General features: G+C 41.6%; 2 protein-coding genes across 11 annotated transcripts in view; one reads left to right on the top strand and one right to left on the bottom strand.

The window, feature by feature from the left end:
- ALG10 (ALG10 alpha-1,2-glucosyltransferase) lies at positions 1–12112 on the bottom strand (the record flags this gene model as incomplete). 2 transcript variants are annotated; one of them, XM_082239775.1, is made up of 3 exons in its annotated part: positions 1–6697; positions 8109–8303; positions 11948–12112. In XM_082239775.1, the coding sequence occupies 3 exons, from the start codon at positions 12110–12112 to the stop codon at positions 5642–5644; spliced, it is 1416 nt and encodes a 471-aa protein (XP_082095901.1). In that variant the 3' UTR covers positions 1–5641. The 2 variants fall into 2 exon arrangements, with proteins under 2 accessions (XP_082095901.1, XP_082095902.1); XM_082239776.1 differs by lacking the exon at positions 11948–12112 and adding an exon at positions 8588–8665.
- TPRKB (TP53RK binding protein) overlaps positions 12049–20922 on the top strand; it is a 22450-nt gene continuing 13576 nt past the window's right edge. For 7 of the 9 annotated variants that reach the window (XR_014223820.1, XR_014223821.1, XR_014223822.1 and 4 more), the window contains exons 1-4: positions 14475–14552; positions 15590–15773; positions 16810–16932; positions 18344–18520. Coding sequence is in view for 1 of the 9 variants with exons in the window: in XM_082239887.1 (XP_082096013.1) it covers positions 15630–15773; positions 16810–16932; positions 18344–18520; positions 19912–19998 (531 nt within the window). In the remaining 8 variants the exon portion in view is untranslated. Of the gene's footprint in view, positions 12199–14474; positions 14553–15589; positions 15774–16809; positions 16933–18343; positions 18521–19911; positions 20334–20922 lie in introns of those variants that run through there. The other 2 variants (XR_014223819.1, XM_082239887.1) reach the window with 2 other exon arrangements.

Consider the following 20922-nt stretch of genomic DNA (forward strand, 5'->3'; position numbering starts at 1 on the left):
CTTAGTGAAATTCTTTATTATAACATCGCACCCACAATAATGCGGGTGTTCCAAAATTATTAAGGGAAAGCACACGTATAATGTAACAAAAGGACACAAGGTTACAATTTTAAAAACCAACAATTTTCCTAAAAATGAAGAGGCAGTTGCTTTATTTTATATACTCACAAACAACAGCAGTCTTGATTTGGCATCTTTAACATGAAAGTGATTCCTTCATGTTTCATATATTGTGTATTTAGATCATTCTCATCATTGAGACCAGCTACCTAGTCCCAGAGCCACTTTTTTCTATAAAGGGACATCTCTAATGGCTTGCCTTGCAATTTATATGGCATCCTAAACTATCCAAAAAAGCAGCATCTTAAACCAGTGATTGTGTACGCAGTACAGTCACAGCAATAAATATACAACCTACAAGGGCGTGCCCTTTCACAAATACACCCCTTTGCACACACAGAGCTGCCCTCTCCATTGAAGTAAATGCAGCAGCCAAGACACACAGGACTCTCTATACTGCAGGTTAATGTACAACAAGCCATTAAGAACACAACTATTTCTTTCTCGGCACACAATAGATAAGTTGGATCAGATTCCCTTACCTTTTCCTATCGCATGGTAGCTCCACATAACGTTATAGCCATTCTATAACGTTCTGTAGAACTCGTTCCAAACATTTCCGCGGAAAAGAAACCTTAGGGTCAGTTTGTTCAGCCACTTTGGCCTTTAGTGGTTAGGGATCAGGCATACCCATAGGTAAAATGGGTTCATACTTAGTGCAAACTTTGTTGACCTGGTCATATCACTACTCACAGTCTGCAGGCACAATTCATAGCATCTCTCCAAACCCAATATTTTACTTTTTTTGTTTCCTCTTGTGCCCAGCAGAGAGAAACATATTCGCCTTCTCTTCCAAGACAGAAAAGCAAGAGGCGAGTACACAAAGTCCTGGCCCATAATCCCAGGACTGTTTTCTTATCTTTGCATTTTTTGACACAGGAAGCTCCCAGGACATTGGTCCATGTAGCTCGGTATTGTCTAGAACGGGTTGCAGAAATTTACCGTCTGCTTTACCAAGCCTAAATGCCAGTAGATGGGAGTTAGTAAAGGTAAAGGGACCCCTGACCATTAGGTCCAGTCATGGCCGACTCTGGGGTTGCGGCACTCATCTCGCTTTTTGGCCAAGGGAGCCGGTGTACAGCTTCCGGGTCATGTGGCCAGCATGACTAAGCCGCTTCTGGCAAACTAGAGCAGCGCACGGAAACGCCGTTTACCTTCCCGCTGGAGCAGTACCTATTTATCTACTTGCACTTTGACGTGCTTTCGAACTGCTAGGTTGGCAGGAGCAGGGACCGAGCAACGGGAGCTCACTCCCGTCGTGGGGATCTGAACTGCCGAGCTTCTGATCGGCAAATCCTAGGCTCTGTGGTTTAACCCACAGCGCCACCCGCGTCCCTCCCAAGGTGGGAGTTAGTTGACTGCAAAACCAAGTTGACTATCTATAGATAAGACTGACCTGCACCTAGCCTTTCCATTCTGCGATCGTCCCAATGATAACTTTTCCACTTCACATACTGGGAACCTATTGCTATGTGATATGTTGGCAAAAGGAAATTATCTAGAGAAAGTAAAGGTGGTTGTGGTTGTCGAGAATTCAGGAAATGTGACAGATGTACATATTCTGGGAAGCAGACCTCCTTGGTTCTGCACGCCTCAGCAGAATGTAGGTGACATTTAACACACAAAGTCAAACTAGCAGATGGCTCCAAGCCCTCTGAGAATACATCTTTTTTAAGCCCAACTTACTCCACCGTTAAAAAATAATTAATATTTTAGAGAGAGGCCTTCTGCTCTAGTTGAACAATACGGTGCTCTTCCTTTCCGTAACAGAACTAGATGAATCCTGTCATAGCGAAAGAATGATTATCTTAAGTATAAAGTACAGGAATTTTCTAGAAATTAAACAGGATTTCTACTGCTTTAAACACTGAAGTATACAAATACTATTTAAAAAAAAATCACAATGCATTAAGAAAAGCTGATTTTTGAAACACACTGTTAGACTAAGATAAACACAGATTACTGGAGGGTGGGAATCACAGAACGTGATGGTCTTCAAATGTTTTAACCTCAATAACTCTAGAAGTGACATAAAATTTCTAAAAAGAAGAGTAATAAAACCCTGCTAGACATACGAATAGAAAAGACAGCTCAACAGTGCCACCTTGTGAATTTAGTTAACCAGTATTTCTTCCTTGCTGTTTAAAGAATTTAGGGTTATATTGGCTTTTTTATGGAATGCATATCTTTAATCTAATCTATTTAAAACCACTGACAATAAACATCTGGAAGAGGGGGCATCTCTAATTAGCAAGCACTTAATTTGTTAAAGGGTTAGGGGAAAGGTATAAAAATTCAGTTATTCCTCTGAAAATAGCCACAAGTCCGGCCCTTAGAAACACTGCTCACTCTTCTCATGCTAAACACTGAATAAAATGATAAATTCTGAACAAATATGTCTCCCTGTTTTGCAAAACAGGGCAAAACAATTAAATTGATCCTGGGGGATTTCTCAACTAGGGGTTATGCAGATAGTCCTAGCTCTGGTTAGATTATGGTAACACCAATGTTGCAGGTTTGATCCCCGTGTGGGACAAAGTCTATTATTACTTTTGGGTTGAATTTCCCGCATGTTGTGCTGCAGGGTAATTGCATCACACAAAAATGGCAGGCCATGATACCAAAAGTGCACAATACCTCTTACATAGTCATTCATGTCCACATTTCGCAGTGCAATACTGTCACAATGCAGCAGGGGAAGAATTTGCCACAAAGAAGGGACTTTGCAACAGCTGGTGTGACACAACCTTGGGTTAAGAAACTTTGCCCAGGTTGCATGTTTTGAGAGATGAGAGATTTATGCCAATGTGCAGCTTGATTTAGGACAAAAAACTGTACTGTAGTATGAAATAGATCCCTTAGGACATTACCCTAGAAGTCTTTCCAATTGCATTTTCTGATATAAAACTTATGTAAAGTTATAGAGAAGTTTGCTGCAAAATCATAGTTAGCATAAGGTACTTCAGCCATGCCTTATTATCCACAGCTTCTGTCTGTGTCTTCAACATGTCAGGTAAGGAAAAAAACAGGTGCAGTTCTTTCTAGAATGCAGATAATACATAGGGACTCATTCACCTCCTGGATTTCTGCTTTCAAAAAACCTAGTTAACACAGGGAACTGTTTTAGCTTACTTATTAACCTAACCTAGATTTATAGCCTGCTTTTAAAGTCCAAAGAACGTGTTCCAAAGGGACTACTCTGAATGGCAACAGCTCTCAAAGGTTATCTTCTGGAACCTCTTCCCAACACTGCTCCAAAAGGATCCTTAAGTATAAGAAAGTGAACCTGAGACTTGCATGTAAAATATGCACTTTCCCACTGAGCTATGAGTCTTTCCCAGAGGTGAAAACTCCTCCAAAATGAAGGAAACTGAAGTCAATATGTGAAAGTTACTCTACACGCAACTATTGAAAGAGATTTCCCCAGCACTCGAAGCTGCAGGATCAGTTCTGTGTTGCATTTCTGCAGCATGGAGAGATGCTCTGTGCCACCAGTGCCTATTCCTAGTGGTGGCTGGAATGGGAATGAAGAATTATGAATCAAAACTTTGTATTAACCACAAGCGGCAATTATACTGGCACGCTGAAGAACGGTAAATTTAAAAGGTTCGTGATAATAAGGAAGATGCTCATCTTGCAATCTTTTGTAAGTTGTGCGCATCATTTCAGAAGCCCTGCGGATTTCATTTACAATTAATAGAAGCAATGAACAATACCAGTTATCTTTGTACTATTGCCTTTTGAGTTTCTGAACTGCGTTTCCAAAAGACTCCAATCAAACCCACAAGACTCATCTCAAAAAGCAGATTAGTGTTATTGCTGAAAGCAATAACAAACAGCTCATTATTGCTTTGTTTATTTCTCCAAGAACCTTGATTAGGAAACTTCAGCTGCATCTTATTTTTATTAAACCAGTAAGCTAAGTAAAATTTTATTCTTTTTGGCCTTTGCTTCAATTTAAAATGTTCACATCCTGCATGGCGTAAGATGTTCCTGTTAAACCAATAAGGAAAAATCATGTTGTATTCTGAAGCCCTGTACTCTGAACACCAGCCACTAAAGTTAATCAGATTTTTTGAAATATTTTTAGTATTATTATGTAGATATTTAATGGCATTTGCTTGGAAATGGTTTGAAGTTCAAAATCTTTCATTGCTAAATTTCATCCTGTTATTTCACATAAGGACTACTTGGACCCCCTTTGACTAGAAGATAACAAGAACTCCATCAGAATGGATTGGCAAATGTATATACCCTGCTCTATCTTAGGAGAGCGATGGGGAACCTGTGATTTTATTTTAAAAAGAAACCATACATTTCTAGCTGCCATAATTACGAAATAACAGCAAAAGCAAGCACAGAAACAATAAGGAAGATAATTCTACGACGTTTTGGGAACTGGCATACACTGAAAGCGAACAAATAGAGGCAGCCCTTGGAAATTCTTGCCTGTTCATCCTCAGTGGATCCAAAATTCTCAAAACATTGCAGAATCAATGCAGTGGGCGCAAAAGTTGGGCAAGGCATTGAGACAAGGAAGGTTGAACCACTCAAGTCTTAAGGGTGTTTATGCTAAAAAAAACACACAACTCTACTGGGTTCAATGGAACTTTCTGATAAGTTATTAGACTTAAAACCTTGTAGCATAACCCTATGCATGTTCAGAAGGAAGACCCACTGTGTTCAGTGGGGCTTACTTAGGAAAGTGTGCATAGGAACGCAACCTTAAAATACTCAGCTATACTTTAAACTTCATTGCTTTCATCAGAACTTCAGTCTGGCATCCAGCATGTTAAGTGACATGCAGATTAGGTTAATTGCATGATGTGTAAATCAGCTGTGGTCCTAGATTTCAGTGTTCTTTATTCTTGCCATTTTATTCCTGAAACCCCATTTTCAGGTTCATTTGGGTTGCAGTAATGGTCATCGTCATCCACTAACTTTCACGTGTAAATTTCTCCATGGTGAACAGTTCCTGCAAATGAGCTTCAACGTATTGATATGTGAGACTCAACCCATTTTGGAGAAGACATGCTGTCCAAGTAGTAAAATCTGAATTCTTGATAGCACAAGTGCAGGAACAAGGCATCCTCAGCAAGCAAAAACTATGTTTAGGAGCCGCATTGCAGTAAACGAACCATATCGAAAATTAGCCTATTGGACTTAAGCTACGCCACCGTTTTCCATTTTTTCATTGCATACAGCTAGGAACACACATAGATCTACTGAAAGCATCCCAGATTTATAGCCCCTGCAACATAGGAAGCATGATGTAAACAAATTTATTCACATTAGTTTTTTGTGGTTTAATTTCCCTGATCTTATATTTATCAATTCCCAGGATTTTAACTGTATAAAAATGGCTTTTCAATATCTGCAAAAACAGTGCATCAGATTTCACATTCCCTGCCAGTTACAAACATCCAGAATGTTTCTTTTTTCCTTGGTAGAGTTTCAAAGCCTGCAGATTCTTATTTGCTGCAGGAAAAGTCCTAGAATTTAGTCATCCCATTGCCCAAAATTACCACATAAACCTTTGGATTTCCTCGCTGTTCGGCCATTGAAAAGGTTTGTTCAAAAAGATATGGAAAGTCACCACGTTCACCAAGATATAAAAGGCCAATTCCAGGAAAAGTTTAGAAAGCGATGGCACAGGAATATTCAGCCTGTATATGATATATGGCAAAATGAAGTAACGGAACTCTAATAGCTTCTGGGGAACTGTGACAACAAACAGACATAAAAAATATACCAAATTCCAGAAAACAGATTTTGATTTCAGTGCATCCGTGAAACTCCAGCCAGCAAATATATAGACTGGAACTAATAAGTACTTCACCAGTTCGTGTCTTTGAAAGATCTTTCTCCATATGTAAAACGTGTAATGCCTGTTGTCTGCAAGCAAGTATTTGTGAGCAAACGTAAACTTCCAGACGAGCAATAGAGAGACGGTGGTGAGGATGCTGTATCGCAAAAAATGCTTCTGGACGGAACGGAGAAAACTGACCATTTTGCCTGGGGTTACAAGGTGAGGAAAGGAAAAAACGAGAGTAAAAGAAAGGAAGTAGAAAAGCTGGGGGAAATGCAGACAGGCTTCATGGCTGCTCCTGTCGCCAACGACAATGCCACCATTGAGGACCACAAAAGTGAAGAAAACAAGCACCATCATGATGTACGGCCATATCAAGAGAAAGAGAGTGGTTAGGTTTTTAAGTGACATGAGGTAGGCCTGGAGAAACCTGAAGAGTCTGATGAGTTCTGAAAAGGATCCCTTCGCAGGCGAGTTCTTCTGCTCTTTGCTTTTCGACAGCTCTGCCTTCCAGGCCTCGCTTAGTTTTTGCGCAACGACACTTCCTCCGCAGAACACGGTCCATACAATGTTGGTCTGACGAAACATGAAGCCGCAGAACCCAAGCAGGGCCGACGTTTTATGATTGCCGTAAAGGCACATTAAATAAGCAAAGAGAGTGAAAAAGGTTGAGCCTGTGTCGGTATAATAAAGGAATGTAAAAAAATAAAGAGTTGGAAATGCTGCGAGCGTCAAGGTTGACAGAATTCTCTGGAATCCAGAGGCAGCCTAGAAAGGGCAACGAAAAAGAATAATTAGGACTGTTGCTTCCGTTACGAATTAATAACAAAATCGACAACCATTGGAAACATCATTTGCGCAAGCACCACTGAATTGGACAGGCATCTCAAATCATTTGTAGCAAACCATTTTGTTTTAAGGTAACTTCCAGGATTTCAACTGCTAAAAACAGAACTGTGAACTGATTAAATAAGTTAAATCATCTTTAATCAAGTGCATTTCACTTGATTAATGTACTGATTAAAATCATGCATTGATAAAAACAATACAGTGGTACCTCGGGTTACATATGCTTCAGGTTACAGATTCCGCTAACCCAGAAAGAGTGCTTCAGGTTAAGAACTTTGCTTCAGGATAAGAACAGAAATCGTGCTCCGGCAGTGCGGCGGCAGCAGGAGGCCCCATTAGCTAAAGTGGTCTTCAGGTTAAGAACAGTTTCAGGTTAAGAACGGACCTCCGGAACAAATTAAGTACTTAACCTGAGGTACCACTGTACTTCTGAAGCAAGAATCATGCTTTTCTGTTTTTAAGTGAAGCACCACTTCTTCTACTTCTTCTTTGAATTTATATACTGTCCTATACCCGGAGGTCTCACATATGTCACAATAAGCATTCTCTTTAAAAAAAAGGATTTCCCTTTCTCTCACAGGCACAAAGAATCCCTGTTCTAAGAGGGTGTTTGTAATTTGCAGTTTATATAAGTATTGTATTTTAAAAATAATGGCCTAAATCTAACACAGAATTGGGTGTGCTTAATCCCACTGACTTCAATGAGTTTAAAATTTAGAACCACATTTTTTCTTTTAAAAAATACGTTGCCTGATTAATGGAAGGGGATAACTTTTTCACTTATTATTATTTTTTAACTGGTTAATCCTAACCAATTAATCTACCAAGCGCTGCAACCCTAGTAAAACCACATTTCTGACCAAATGACCCATCAAGAGTAAGACTGGATTCCCATAAACACTTACCTGGGACTACATGGCTCTTACTTCTGAGTAGACTTGTATAGGATTGCACCCAAAATGGATATTGCTAAGATCCTGAACATAACATAGTGTAAACCCTCCTAAAATCCTTTAAAAGTCCTTATGACTGCAATACAAGCCTATGAAAGACCAATGTGACTTGTAGTCACAGGTGTAATATTAAGCACATGCGTAAGTCTTTGCTTGCCACGTGCGCAAAAAGCTTCTAAAAGTACTTGCTTTTAGAAAAACAGGAAGGCAACATAGTCTAAGATGCTGGGAAGATCCAAATGTTATTGCAGAAACAGAATAAAATGCAGCTACATCATAATGCAAGAGTTTAGAGTTTTGCCAAGCCTCTGACACATTAATGGTGCTACTGTGTATAGGAATGACACTCTTTTAAGTGTGATACATTTGCACTGTACCTTTTTATGGTGCATCCTGCAAAAAAGCAAATATAGTAAATAGAAGTTCCCAATGCTGAACAGAAGATTGATGAATCTGAGCATTCCTGTAGAGCAGACTATGCTTCCAGACCACCCAAAGAGCCACGCTGCAGGTTTCACAATTCCAACTGACACCAAATATAAACCAGGAAGTGTAGTAATCATGGGGTCCCACTGCAAAAAGAGAGAACAGAAAGACAGTAAAATTAAACAGCTCAGAAATGTGTTTTTATAATTAGAAAAACAGAATGCAAAATTAATGAATTCAATTAAACTCCTGCTTCCTCTTTCTGTTATTCTCATGTATATTATTATTATTATTATTATTATTATTATTATTATTATTATTATTAGAAACAGAGATTTATACATCTCCCTGTGCAGAAATTAGTGTTCCAGGTATATGGGAAATTTAATCATCTTGGGAGAGAGAGATGATAATCCCTGATTCACATTACATTGGCAGTTTCGAAAATGAAATGCATGTCATTTGTGTCACTTTTTTTTTTTGCTAAGGATGCAGTCTGCCAAAGTCATGTTTTAGAATTTTTGTGTAAACAGAAGACGAAGTTCCATCTTAAATGAATTCCATTTAACTGATTCTTATACAGTGGTACCTCGGGTTAAGTACTTAATTCGTTCCGGAGGTCCGTTCTTAACCTGAAACCATTCTTAACCTGAAGCACCACTTTAGCTAATGGGGCCTCCCGCTGCCGCCACGCTGCCAGAGCACGATTTCTGTTCTCATCCTGAAGCAAAGTTCTTAACCCGAGGTACTATTTCTGGGTTAGCGGAGTCTGTAACCTGAAGCGTATGTAACCTGAAGAATATGTAACCCAAGGTACCACTGTATACTATACAATTTGATATGTCAATATTCAACTATATGAGTTGGCTAACTCTTAATGCCAAACAGTGCTGGGTACAAACTGGGAAATTACAAATTAAGCCTTGTTTCCAAATCATGATCTAGTGTTATGGATGAACTGGCCCTTGCATCCTCTTAGCTGTCTCATATAGGCAACTGGGTTTCATCTCTGAAACGTCTCTGATAGCTCATTCTGAACCGCTAGCCAAGAATCTAGTGTGTTTTTTCCTGACATATTATAAAAATTTGTCCCTTTCTGACTATCCCAACCGCTAAGTCCATGTAAAGCCGATCTCTGCACCACTGCATGCTTACTGCCAAACAGTTGAAACAGGCTAGAAAAGTTCTATGTGCTAATCCCTGCATAAAAGCTATTTGGGCAGCAATGGGGAACTGCCAGCCAGCTGGCCTAACTACACTGGCACAGGTCCGAATTTGACACTTGCTGCCACTCTGCCCCACAGCCGGCATCATATATATGATGTCACGTGTGATGCAAGCATGGGTGCAGCTAGCAACTGGCTGCATAAGGTGAGATCCTCATTGTTCCTTTGCAAGCAGGGTTCCCTATCAGCGCTGATCAACTGATCACCATTGATCATAACAGGTAGGAATGGGCCAATATATATGTGGACTGTCCCTGGATAAAGTGAATTTTCTTCTTTAAGTTCCCAAAGTTCTTAACCTAGCTCAAGGTTTCATCAGAACTAGCCAGATGCTTAACGGATAATCAATCGCATCAGCCAATCTTTTGAAAAATATGGCTTTAGAGCTGTCTTGTCCCAAAATGGCTACTAGACATTCTGTTTCGGTGAGAAGAACTTGTGCAGTCTAACGATTATTCTATTTATTACCCATTGCTACTTATATCAGGAAAGTGGCAAATTGCGTGGTAATAATCACTGGGTATGAAGCAAGATCTGAGTGGTGTTGCATATTCCATTTAATGAAAGTACATGCCATTTTTAAGTGCATATACCTTTTTATAAGCTGCCACTGAAATTATGTTATTATTTCTGAAGGAAGGCTTGTAGGTGGAGCCTATGTATAAATTAAGTGGGTCTTTGAAATAACTGTAGGCAGGAATTTTGCCTCATACAACAATCCTGTATCACTTACTTTGGAGTAAGCCCAATCGAACTCAATGGGATTTACTTCTGAATACCCATGTATAGAATTGTGTTGTTAATGTGCTCTCCTTCGATGTTCATGTATGATGCGCACAGATTGCTGCTGCAGACTTACTGGGGACAATTGAGGGGGAGAGTAAAGTGGACAGGGAAGGATTTAGAAAGATTAGGACTGTAATCCCTTGGGCTGCACAAATAAAGGGGGGAAATGGAGTTTCTAAGGAACTGCAATTGCAACACAGATGCAGCTCCAGAATCTGTTTCCCATGCCAGGGCTCAGACGGGAAACATGTAAATTGATTTTTATAAAGGGAGGAGTCTCTGAACGTGAGCAGATTGCATTGTACAATTCCTCACCAATTAGGGTTGGAATTGGGGGTGGACTTTCAGTATCAAAGGGTGCAGTTTGGGGGCACTTTGAGCCCCAGCACTTATCTTAAAAATCAGAATTCTGGGACACAACTGGGCACCATCAAGACCTTGCGGTGCCGTTGGGAAAGTGAAACACATGAAGAGCTTTGCAGACTGAAAGCAGCCCTTTTACGCACATGATTTAGTTCTTATAGATGTATAACAGAAGTTGTCCTTCGCCACCTGTCTTGTATAGTACAGGACTGCCCCATATTTCAATGTAAAATTCTACGTCCTGTATCGGTAACAGTTTTGTCCTGCATTTCAGGTCTTCCCCTCTTTGCCAAGTTAGAGATCCTCTCCCAAGGCACGTGTTTGAAAAGCTGTGCATTTAAGCACAGACAGATCTATAAATTCATGTGTATGTGTGTGCATGCGACAAATTCCAGACGGGCCACCCTAAAAGGCTGCAATAGATGGCAATGGATTGCTTTGAAGTCACTTAGGGGAGGAAAATCACCATCATCATCATCACCAGTGCTTTTTTCTGGGGGTGCGCATACCCTTAAACATTTTGTGAATCTAAGTTTGGCCTCATTGAGGGGCAATATTTCAATATGAGTAGGAAAATGAGAGTATCCCTAAACATTTTTTAAGTGGAAAAAGCACTGATAATCACCCAACTGCACCACCCCACCCCACCCTATATTTTGCCAGAACAAAAGTGGTAACCCTAGTTCTAAACCCTGATGGCCAAATTCGGATTTGCAGGGCTTGAGTAATAATAGTAGTAGTAGTAGTAGTAGTAGTAGTAGTAGTAATAGTAATAATAATAATAATAATAATAATAATAATAATAATATATTATTTATACCCCACCCATCTGGCTGGGTTTCCCCAGCCACTCTGGGCGGCTTCCAACAAAACACAATACAGTAAAATACAAGAACCTATTAAACATTAAAAGCAATCCTGTATCGGGAATTTTTTAATATCTAATGCTTGACATTTCTTTAACGTGCTGTAAGCCGCCTAGAGTGGCTGGGGAAACCTAGCCAGATGGGCGGGGTATAAATAATGAAATTATTATTATTATTAAGCATAAGCTTCCCTGCATCCCTTGACAGATGCCCTGCAAATCATAAATGGAAAGGTACGTGCGTGAGGTTTAAAACCTACAAGATCCGACAAGCTACCCCTCTGCTTTGACTCAAGGCGGGCGTCTTAAGAGCAGGTGAAAGTAGGGGGGGGGCTCGTCGGACTCCATCTCCCATCAACCCCCGCCATCAAGAGCCACGCAGAGGGATGATGGGAGTTGTAGTCCAGCTGCGGCCCGGCGCCCCCCCCCCCCCGACCTAGCCACCCCTGAACAAACCCTTTTAGTCGCCGGGGATAAAAGAGGGCGAGGAAGGCGGCCGTGGCAAAGAGAGGCGGTTTGGTTATCCCCGCGGCTCGCGCGGCCTACCTACCTGCTGGAAGCGCCCCTCGCAGTAGGCGTGCGCCTGAGGGACGTGGAAGGCCTCGTCCATGTAGGGCGAGCGTTGCTGTCGGTTGAGCGCCGAGAAGAGCAGGCACGAGGCGAGGAAGGCGCAGCTGAGCGCCGCCGAGAAGTAGTAGGCCTCGGAGCGCTCCATTGCTGGCGCCGGGGGTCGGGAGGGGGACCGGGCAAGAAACGCGAGGCCCGCCCGCCCGCCCGCCGCCTCAGGATAAGGCGAGCCCGGTAAGCCTGAGGCGCTGCTGCCTCGCGCGGCCGCCCAACCCCCGGCTCGGCGTTGTCCTCTCAGGCGGGGGAAGCCGCTGCTTCAAGCCGAGCCTTGCGGGGAAGGGGCTGCCGGGGACCGCCAGGCCGGGCGCTTGGCGAATATCTCCCTTTTTTGTCAAGCTCGCCTTGAAAGGCTGTGTGTGTGTGTGTGTGTGTGTGTGTGTGTGTTATTGCCACACTTTGTGCAACGGCTTCCGTGTCGCGTGTGAGCTTTGAAAAATAATATTTAAAAAAAAATACTTTTCAAGTTTACGCATTTCACCCATTTTTATCCCTTTCACTCATTTTACAAACATTTTTCTTTTTAAAAAAATTATACTTTCAAGGTTATACATTTCACCAGCTTTATACATTTCACTCATTTTACAGTCCTTTTGACATTTCAAAACTTGGACTTCTTTCCCCCTCTTTCTGCGGCTCCATAACTTTATTTTTAATATCTTCTGCGTATTGCAAATTCACTCAATGTGCTCATTTATTCATAATCTTTAAATATATACTCTTATGAAACAGCAGGTTGTTACAGTAATCCTGCCAAATGTTTTTATCTGTTACCCAGTCAGATGGATGGGGTATAAATAATAAAAATTATTATTATTAATCTGTAAATATTCAGTAAACCATTTCCATTCTTTTTATTTTTTAAGAAATTGTTATCTCGATTTCTTATTCTTCCGGTGAGTTTTACCCCATTTCTGCATATTCCATAAGTTTTTGTATCCATTTTTCCTTTGCTGGGACTTGTCACATGTGAGCTCCCTGTGTGCAGATTGCAGACCCTCCTGATATAGGCAAAAATAGGGGTGGTTGGCTTTTGCTCCCCAACTCCCCAGGGACCCCTAAGTCCAGGATCGGTCAGAGATGGATGGATGGAGGCAGGATCCAGTTGAAACCAAGGCGGATGTAGCAAGGAGGCGAAAGTGACCCAGAACGTTTCTTTTCAGGGTTTGCATTTTGGCTGGAGAAGAAGGACATCCCCTCTACAAACAGTCAGAAATTACATCCCACCCAAAGTGGGGTTACTGTGGCAAATCCTCAGGATTTGGCAAGTTTTACATAGTTCCAGTTTACACAAAAACATTAAAGGTAAAGGTAAAGGTACCCCTGCCCGAACGGGCCAGTCTTGACAGACTGTGGGGTTTGTGCGCCCATCTCACATTTATTGGCCGGGGGCCAGCGCTGTCCGGGGACACTTCCGGGTCACGTGGCCAGCGTGACATCGCTGCTCTGGCGAGCCAGAGTCGCACACGGAACGCCGTTTACCTTCCCGCTGGTAAGCGGTACCTATTTATCTACTTGCCCCCGGGGGTGCTTTCGAACTGCTAGGTAGGCAGGCGCTGGGACCGAACAGCGGGAGCGCACCCCGCCGCGGGGATTCGAACTGCCGACCTTTCGATCGGCAAGCCCTAGGCGCTGAGGCTTTAACCCACAGCGCCACCCTCGTGCGCGGGGATTCGAACTGCCGACCGGCAAGCCCTAGGCGCTGAGGCTTTAACCCACAGCGCCACCCTCGTCCCTACACAAAAACATTAGCATTTGATAAAACCATCAGGAAGCCTGTCAGGCATCCCTCAATCTGGGCAAACAATGACAATTACTATAAAGGAGGTTCATAGGAGATGAATCCCTTTAGGAACTTCCCCTGATGGCTATCTGCTTACCTGTTCTCAGTTAAGGGGGATTAAAGAGGCAGAGGATATTTGCAGTCTTTAGGAGAGCCAAGATGGCTTTTGGATTGCCCTCCTGTACTATTTTAGACACATGGTTCGTATACTTATGTATGTGTGTTTACCTTGTGCAATCATCATTTATTCTATATTTGAGATCTTAGCATTCCTATAGCACTCCCAAAGCTTCCTATTTTCAAGGGATTTACAGAAGCCATCACACTTTTCAATTTGAACTCTGAATGCCCCACTTTTCCTTACGACATCCCTAAGGAGGTTTGAGAGCGAACATCCTTTTCCTGTCGTCAGCCAGCCAGTCACTTTAATCAGAGGTAGACTGTCCCTGAATATTGAGGTTCTATGCATTTTGATCTGATGTGCGGGGGCAGGGGGAGTTGCAGAAATTGTTAAATGCCAGAATATTAACAAGGGTCTAAATTTGAGGCCCCCTGTGAGGCCACAGGCCAAAAGACCCTTCTGTCCCACCCCTTGGCTGTGCACACATATGTAGTAGAAAGATAATTGTCTATTAAGATCTTATTTTGTTGTTTTTGCTTATCTGCTTCTGCACAGGACCAACGGTGACTCACTGATCCTACGCACAGGATCATCTCGGAAAAATTAATTGGATCACTAGTGCTAAAGGTATTCATTTATGGAATTTATTTAAAAAGTGACCCCATTGACAGCAAAGATTGCCCATTAATAGCAAAGATTGCATCAGAATCACCCCTTTGTCAAGTGAAAAGTTCAAGAACACATTTGGAAACATTTTTTAAGCTTACAAATGGGATGTGTGTGTGTGTGAGAGAGAGAGAGAGAGAGAGAGACACAGAGGGCGGGAGGAGCATATGTCATTTGACCCATCACTCCTGAACGCTCTTTCCATAATGAGTGTCTCTTATTCTAAGCAATAACATTTCTATGGAATTTTGTAGATTTTTTTAAAAAAGAAACACTATGCACCAGTTCACTCTGTGAACAGACTCTGTCCATCACAAAAGTCCCAGCACATTTCAGAGAACTGGGGGGGCGGGGGTGGATCTGCTGTCACTTTCTGTATGGTTTGGAAAAGGAAAAAAGCAGTGATAACTGCCTTTTGCAAAAACACAGTATGGCTGTTGGAATCCAGCTTCTGCAAGGTTTTCCAGAGAATGGGTCAATGACAACTCCAGATAATGACCGGCTGAGCCAAAATGTATAAACACTGAAATGCAACATATTTTTAAATGCTGGTTTGGCCGTGAAAGTCATGTATGTATTGTACTTCTGCACAATGAGAGGGTACGAGTCTTAAATTTTTGTTTAAAGCAGAAAAGCTCAATATAACTATAAAAATTAGTATGAGCGATATTCCCAAAGCTGATGCACGTTTTGCATTTTTGCACTGTGTCTTTGTCGAAGAATGACAGGCCACATAAACCCTTTATACTTACAAGATCAGACTGCTTAAATCAGAATAAATTTAGAGCATAAACTTTTCAAAGTAGTTCGGTTTTTCCAGCTGCTGACATGGAACACGGTCACTAGGCCAAGTTCATACTAATCTTGTGCAGACTTGACAATTTTTGAAATGTCTCTATGGAATGTAGCCTTAAGCTTAATTAAGTAAAACTACTAGGCAAAGAGCAAACACAAAAGTATCAACAATACCCATTGGTCACTTTTTATAAATGTTCCAGGTTTGACTGATTCGGAAGCAGCGTACTGCTGTGTTGCAAGATGCAGTGTTTAACACATCGACTGGAACTGTTTCCTGACTGCCTTGTTACTCTTATCCTGTTTAATGATGTGAAAAATGCTGCCACGCTAAGAAAAAAAGCAATGGAAGGAGCTATTGATGGAGCATTAATTAATCCTGCAATGGTGAGCAAACTAATTTTTTTATGTATTCATTACTGTGGTAACACAAGGTTTGCAAAACTCAGAGCTTTTGCAATCCTGCCTGTGTGAAATTCCGAGTTTCAGGAACTGTATTAGATTTGAAGGAGAAGGCAATAGATTGCTATTCAGGTAGGAGCAGGTCAGCGAGAATGTTAACTGTGCCCAGTTGGACAAAGGTACAGATTTTTCAGGAAACCTGTGAAAGGTTGTATGAGAGAATGGATGGAACATTTACCGGGGCACTCTGCTCTTTCTGTAGCAACTTTCCTGAGTCCAAGAAACATTGTGCTTTGCAGAATACAAAGCAAAATGAAAGGGGACTTTAATGGGTGTGTTCGTTCTCTACCCATCCTTGGTTCAAGCCAACCATGTTTGATCTCTATGGCTCCCTCTGTCTCCCAGATGTCTTTGCAGCGAACTGCTGTGCTGGCATGGCTAGTGAGTAGAGCGGACAAATGAGGAAATACTGGATATGTTTAGATGCTGATGGCTGCCTGAAAGTGGCCCAAAACCACTGTTTGAGAAGCACTGCCCGACTGGCTGTCTTTTTGCTTCTTATCTGGACTTTGGTTTATTTGTTCTCAGGATTTCAAAATGTTTATCCACATTTCCTCATGATTTTATCTTCTTTGTTTCTTCTCAATATTCTTCTCATTATACTGCTATACTCTCTGCAAAAGGCTTTTTTCTGATTCTTTACAAGATAGTGAGAGCTGTAGTAATAGGATTCCAGTTTCCTCAGGTTGAAATGTGATGTGTGAATTTAATTTTCATTTAAATATCTACTTGTACTGTTACTACTGTATGTTTAGACCTCAGACATGGTTTTAGTGATAGACCAAAGTTATTTACAATGTGTGGAATTGCCCCCCCCTCCTTGTTTCAACATTTAATTGATGGCATAACTGGCTCTTTGCCATTTCTAAAGTATATTTTTCCTTGTTGAGCTAAGGAAAGCAGTGGGTCTATTTTGAGGCCTATCCCTGGAAACCAAACTTTATTCTGTATTTTTTGGCAGATTGTTGATCCATTTCAGTTACTTGTGGCAACGAATAAAGCTGTACATCTCTACAAGATCGATAAAATGAAGACAAGAACTCTTAACGCTGAGATAATATTCAACCTTTCCCCGAACAACAATGTAAGATGGCTTCCTACAGCATGCTCTGAATTCCCCCCCCCCTTTTTTTGCAATAAGAGCCCTGCCAGATCAAGCCAAAAGGCCCATCTAGTCCAGTATTCTGGCCTCGTAGTGGCCAAACAGGTGCCTATGGGAAGAATTTGAGCAGGACCTCCTGACTGTAACAGTGAAATAAGATTTTCTTGTCCCTGAAGAAGGCTGCTAATTGAAAGGTGTTATGTATATTATTCACCACACAAAATATTTCCTGACCATCAGTTTGCCTGCACACATACCCTCTTACTAAGCCACCCTTGTCTCTGCAAGACTGAAACAAGGTCTTAACAAAGCATTCAGTCTTAGGCTTCACAACTGCTACCCTTTTACTGAGTTCATAAAATATGTAATCTGGATGCTCATTTTATGAGATACTATTTTTCCCCCATTCCCATTCAGGAATTGCCTCTGATTGTCCACTATAATCTGCCCCTACCCCAGTAAACAAGCACTGTAGGAAACAGTGTTCTTGGTTCTCTGGCTCTTCTTTTGGCTTGAGAATCCTCACAGAGGTCTGACCTATAAGAGGGCAGGCTTTCCTGTACAGGCCTGGACACTTTGTGACATCCCCACCATCCCAGGAAAACATAACCCAGCCAATGTATTTTGCCTTGTTGGCTCCCTTTCTTGTTCTTGCAGACCTGGGTGGGTAGTAAAAACACTGGAGAATTGAATTTCTGTTTGATATTATTATTATTATTATTAATACCCTGCCCATCTGGCTGAGTTTCCCCAGCCACTCTGGGTGGCTTCCAATCAAGTGTTAAAAACAATACAACATTAAATATTAAAAACTTCCCTAAACAGGGCTGCCTTCAGATGTCTTTTAAAAAGAAGATAGCTGCTTATTTCCTTCACATCTGAAGGGATTGCTTGCAAGTTGTGCAGGTCTGCTCTACAGCCCACACATGCAATGTGTCCTGGGCTTCCTCCAGACTCCTCCTGCAGTAATATTAGAACAAAAACCAACCAGAGGTTATCATGTACAGTATTTACACCACCAGGATCTCAACATACATGTAGAATGTGTCAACTAAGAGTCTTAGAAGTCCCATAACCGTACAGGAAGTTTATACCACTCCTGCCCATCCCTTGACACAGCTTATCATTCTTTAAATCTGACATTAAAATCCTCTGCATGTCCCTCATATAGTGACTAGAAAACACATGAATGAATATTAAACTGCCTATGATAAAATATGCCCACATTTGTTGTAAGTATTTATCTTGTGAAATAGTTAACATTTCACTTAACAACTAATTTAATCTTTTCAGAGCTTTGGAACCAAATAAATGGGAAAATATGTTTTGTGAGATGCTTTGGATTGCTAGGATGTGACTGACGTATATAAGAACACACAATTCTGTGTTTTAGATTTCAGATGCCTTCAGAAAGTTTGGCATTTCCGACAGTGACACTGCTGTACTCGTCGTTCTGGTTGAAGACCAAGAGAAAACCGTGAATCTGGATGACGTAATATGTCAAGTGGAAGGCCAGCAAGTCCCTTTAGCAGACCTCCCCAAAATAACAGACCTACAGAAAGTTAAAAAGGTTTGTACAAGTTTGTCCCGGGTTAAGGGTTGAGATAAGACAAAATATAGCATTTTCTTTGGTTTGTAATGACAGTTTGTAATTGTATTTTTGCAATTACTTTTAGTACAGAGTGGGGGGGGGGCTGTGACTCTCCAGATTCCCACAGCCCCAACTAAAAGGAGTGTGGCAAATGGGAGTTGAAATTCAATTTGTGGTGGGCCACAAGGTATTAAGTTCTGAGATAGATGGACATATAGTGCAGTCTTAAGCTCAATAAATCCAGTTGGATCCCCCCCCCCCAGCTAAGCATGAGGGGATCTAACCACTGATCTAAACCACTGAGCCTCTTGGGCTTGCTGATCAGAAGGTCGGCGGTTTGAATCCCCGCGACAGGGTGAGCTCCCGTTGCTAGGTCCCAACTCCCACCAAGCTAGCAGTTCAAAAGCACGCTGAAAAAGTGCAAGTAGATAAATAGGTAATGGCATTACTGTGCACTTCTTTGGTTTCGGTGTTCCGTTGTGCCACAAGCGGCTTAGTCATGCTGGCCACATGACCCGGAAAAACTGTCTGCGGAAGCGGACAAACGCTGGCTCCCTCAGCCTGTAAAGTGAGATGAGCACCGCAACCCCAGAGTCGTCTGCGACTGGACTGTCAGGGGTTCTTTACCTTTACCTTTAAGCATCCTTAGGAATGCAAGCATACCCCTACATTTTCTTAATCTTCTTTTGTGTCTTACATTTTCCCCACTCTGTATTGAGAGTTTTGACTACAAAGTACATTAGGGTGCAGTCCCATGGTCCCTGGAGAGGTCATCCCAGCAGCCATTGATGTTGCCATATTTTGTGGGTGTAAAGGGAGGTCCGGAAGTAGAAAAGTAGGTCCACCCCTAGAGACCCCTGGAGATCTTCTCAATTCAGCCATGGAGACTTCTGAAACCATCCCTCTTCCACTGTTGGTGCAGGGGACACACACACACACACACAGAGAGAGAGAGAGAGAGAGAGAGAGAGAGAGAGAAGGAGCAAGATGGGGCTGAATCAAGCGAGATCTTGGATTCATAGAATCAAAAGTCACCCCATTCCCCTAAGAAGGGTGCAAAAAAATATGACAGCCTTGGAGCTGCCATACTTATTTCCGTTCTAGCTGTCTCCTCCCCAGCTTTGATTCTTGCATTTGATTCCTGCATAGTCCAGGGAATTGGACTAGATGACCCTCATGGTCCCTTCCAACTCTACAACTCTTAAGATTTTATTATTTGCTCTAGCAGGGCATTGGAAGTTATAGTAGCTATGCTTTGGATTCTCCCTTCTGCCTGCCATAGGATTGCTGTGCCCATTTTTTCAACTTGACCTATAAAGCTGGACAACCTTTTGCTCCTCCGGAAAGTGACTATTCCATTTTCTTTGCAGTTGTACAAGCTAACCCCACAGGAAGAAAAAATAGGCACGCTGCTGGATGGCATCATTTGTAGAATGGCAACTAAAGATGTTTCATGAAAAAAAAAGTTAGGACATTGAAACAGTTTTAGCCTGAAACAAATGTTTCTTTCAATTTTTCTGTTTGGTCGAACCAGTGTTAAAATGCCCTGAAGTCTAACTCTTATTTTGTTTGAAAACTGAAGCTGTCACAATTTTATTACAAACATGGAAGAATGTTTGGGTATTGTGATTATTTTATAATGAAGAAGTAAAAGTTTATTGTTCACTGTATTTTTGCATACTGCCCTTCTGGCAATGTATGCCAGGCGGTGCACAATTTAAAAGACTAAAAGAGAGAGGGAGTAAAAGATACAAAAAGCAAAACAATAAAATGACAGCATTCTCTCGGGTTATTGGTCTTGCTAGGTGCGAATGGTGTCGGCATTGTGGCTTGGCCTTCTCCTTTTTTTTTATAAATAATATTTATTAATTTTTCAACAGTTTAAACACAACACTACAGAAAACAAAAAAAAAAACAATACAATAATACAACACAATACTAAAAACACTACAAAACACTAACACCAGCAACTAACAAAACAAAACAAAAACCATTTAAAACACAACACAATCCAATTTCAATATCTTATCTTTCATTCATTCGCCTTCTCCTTCCCCCTTAGTTAACACAGTTCTTTGAAGTAACCCTTGGGGGTGTGGTGGAGCTAGTAGCGCTGTCAGATAAGGACTTTGGGCAGAAGTGGAGGCTGCCCTCAGCAAAACAAGGACAGGGGCCTCCAAATGAACCATGGCTGGCTTACCACACTTTGAAGCAAGTGGTACACATTACCAGATGAGCTTGTGAAGGTGTTGTATCAGTTCAGTTCTGTCCATTTCGAAGATTTCGGCAAGTATCCCATCAGGTCCACTGGCTTTGTTGTTTTTCATTTGGTTAATAGCTGTACACATCTCTCCCAAATTTGGAGATACCGCAAGCAAATC

Source organism: Podarcis vaucheri (genome assembly GCF_965113315.1).
Source record: "Podarcis vaucheri genome assembly, chromosome: 10".
In the NCBI taxonomy this organism is placed as follows: Eukaryota; Metazoa; Chordata; class Lepidosauria; order Squamata; family Lacertidae; genus Podarcis; species Podarcis vaucheri.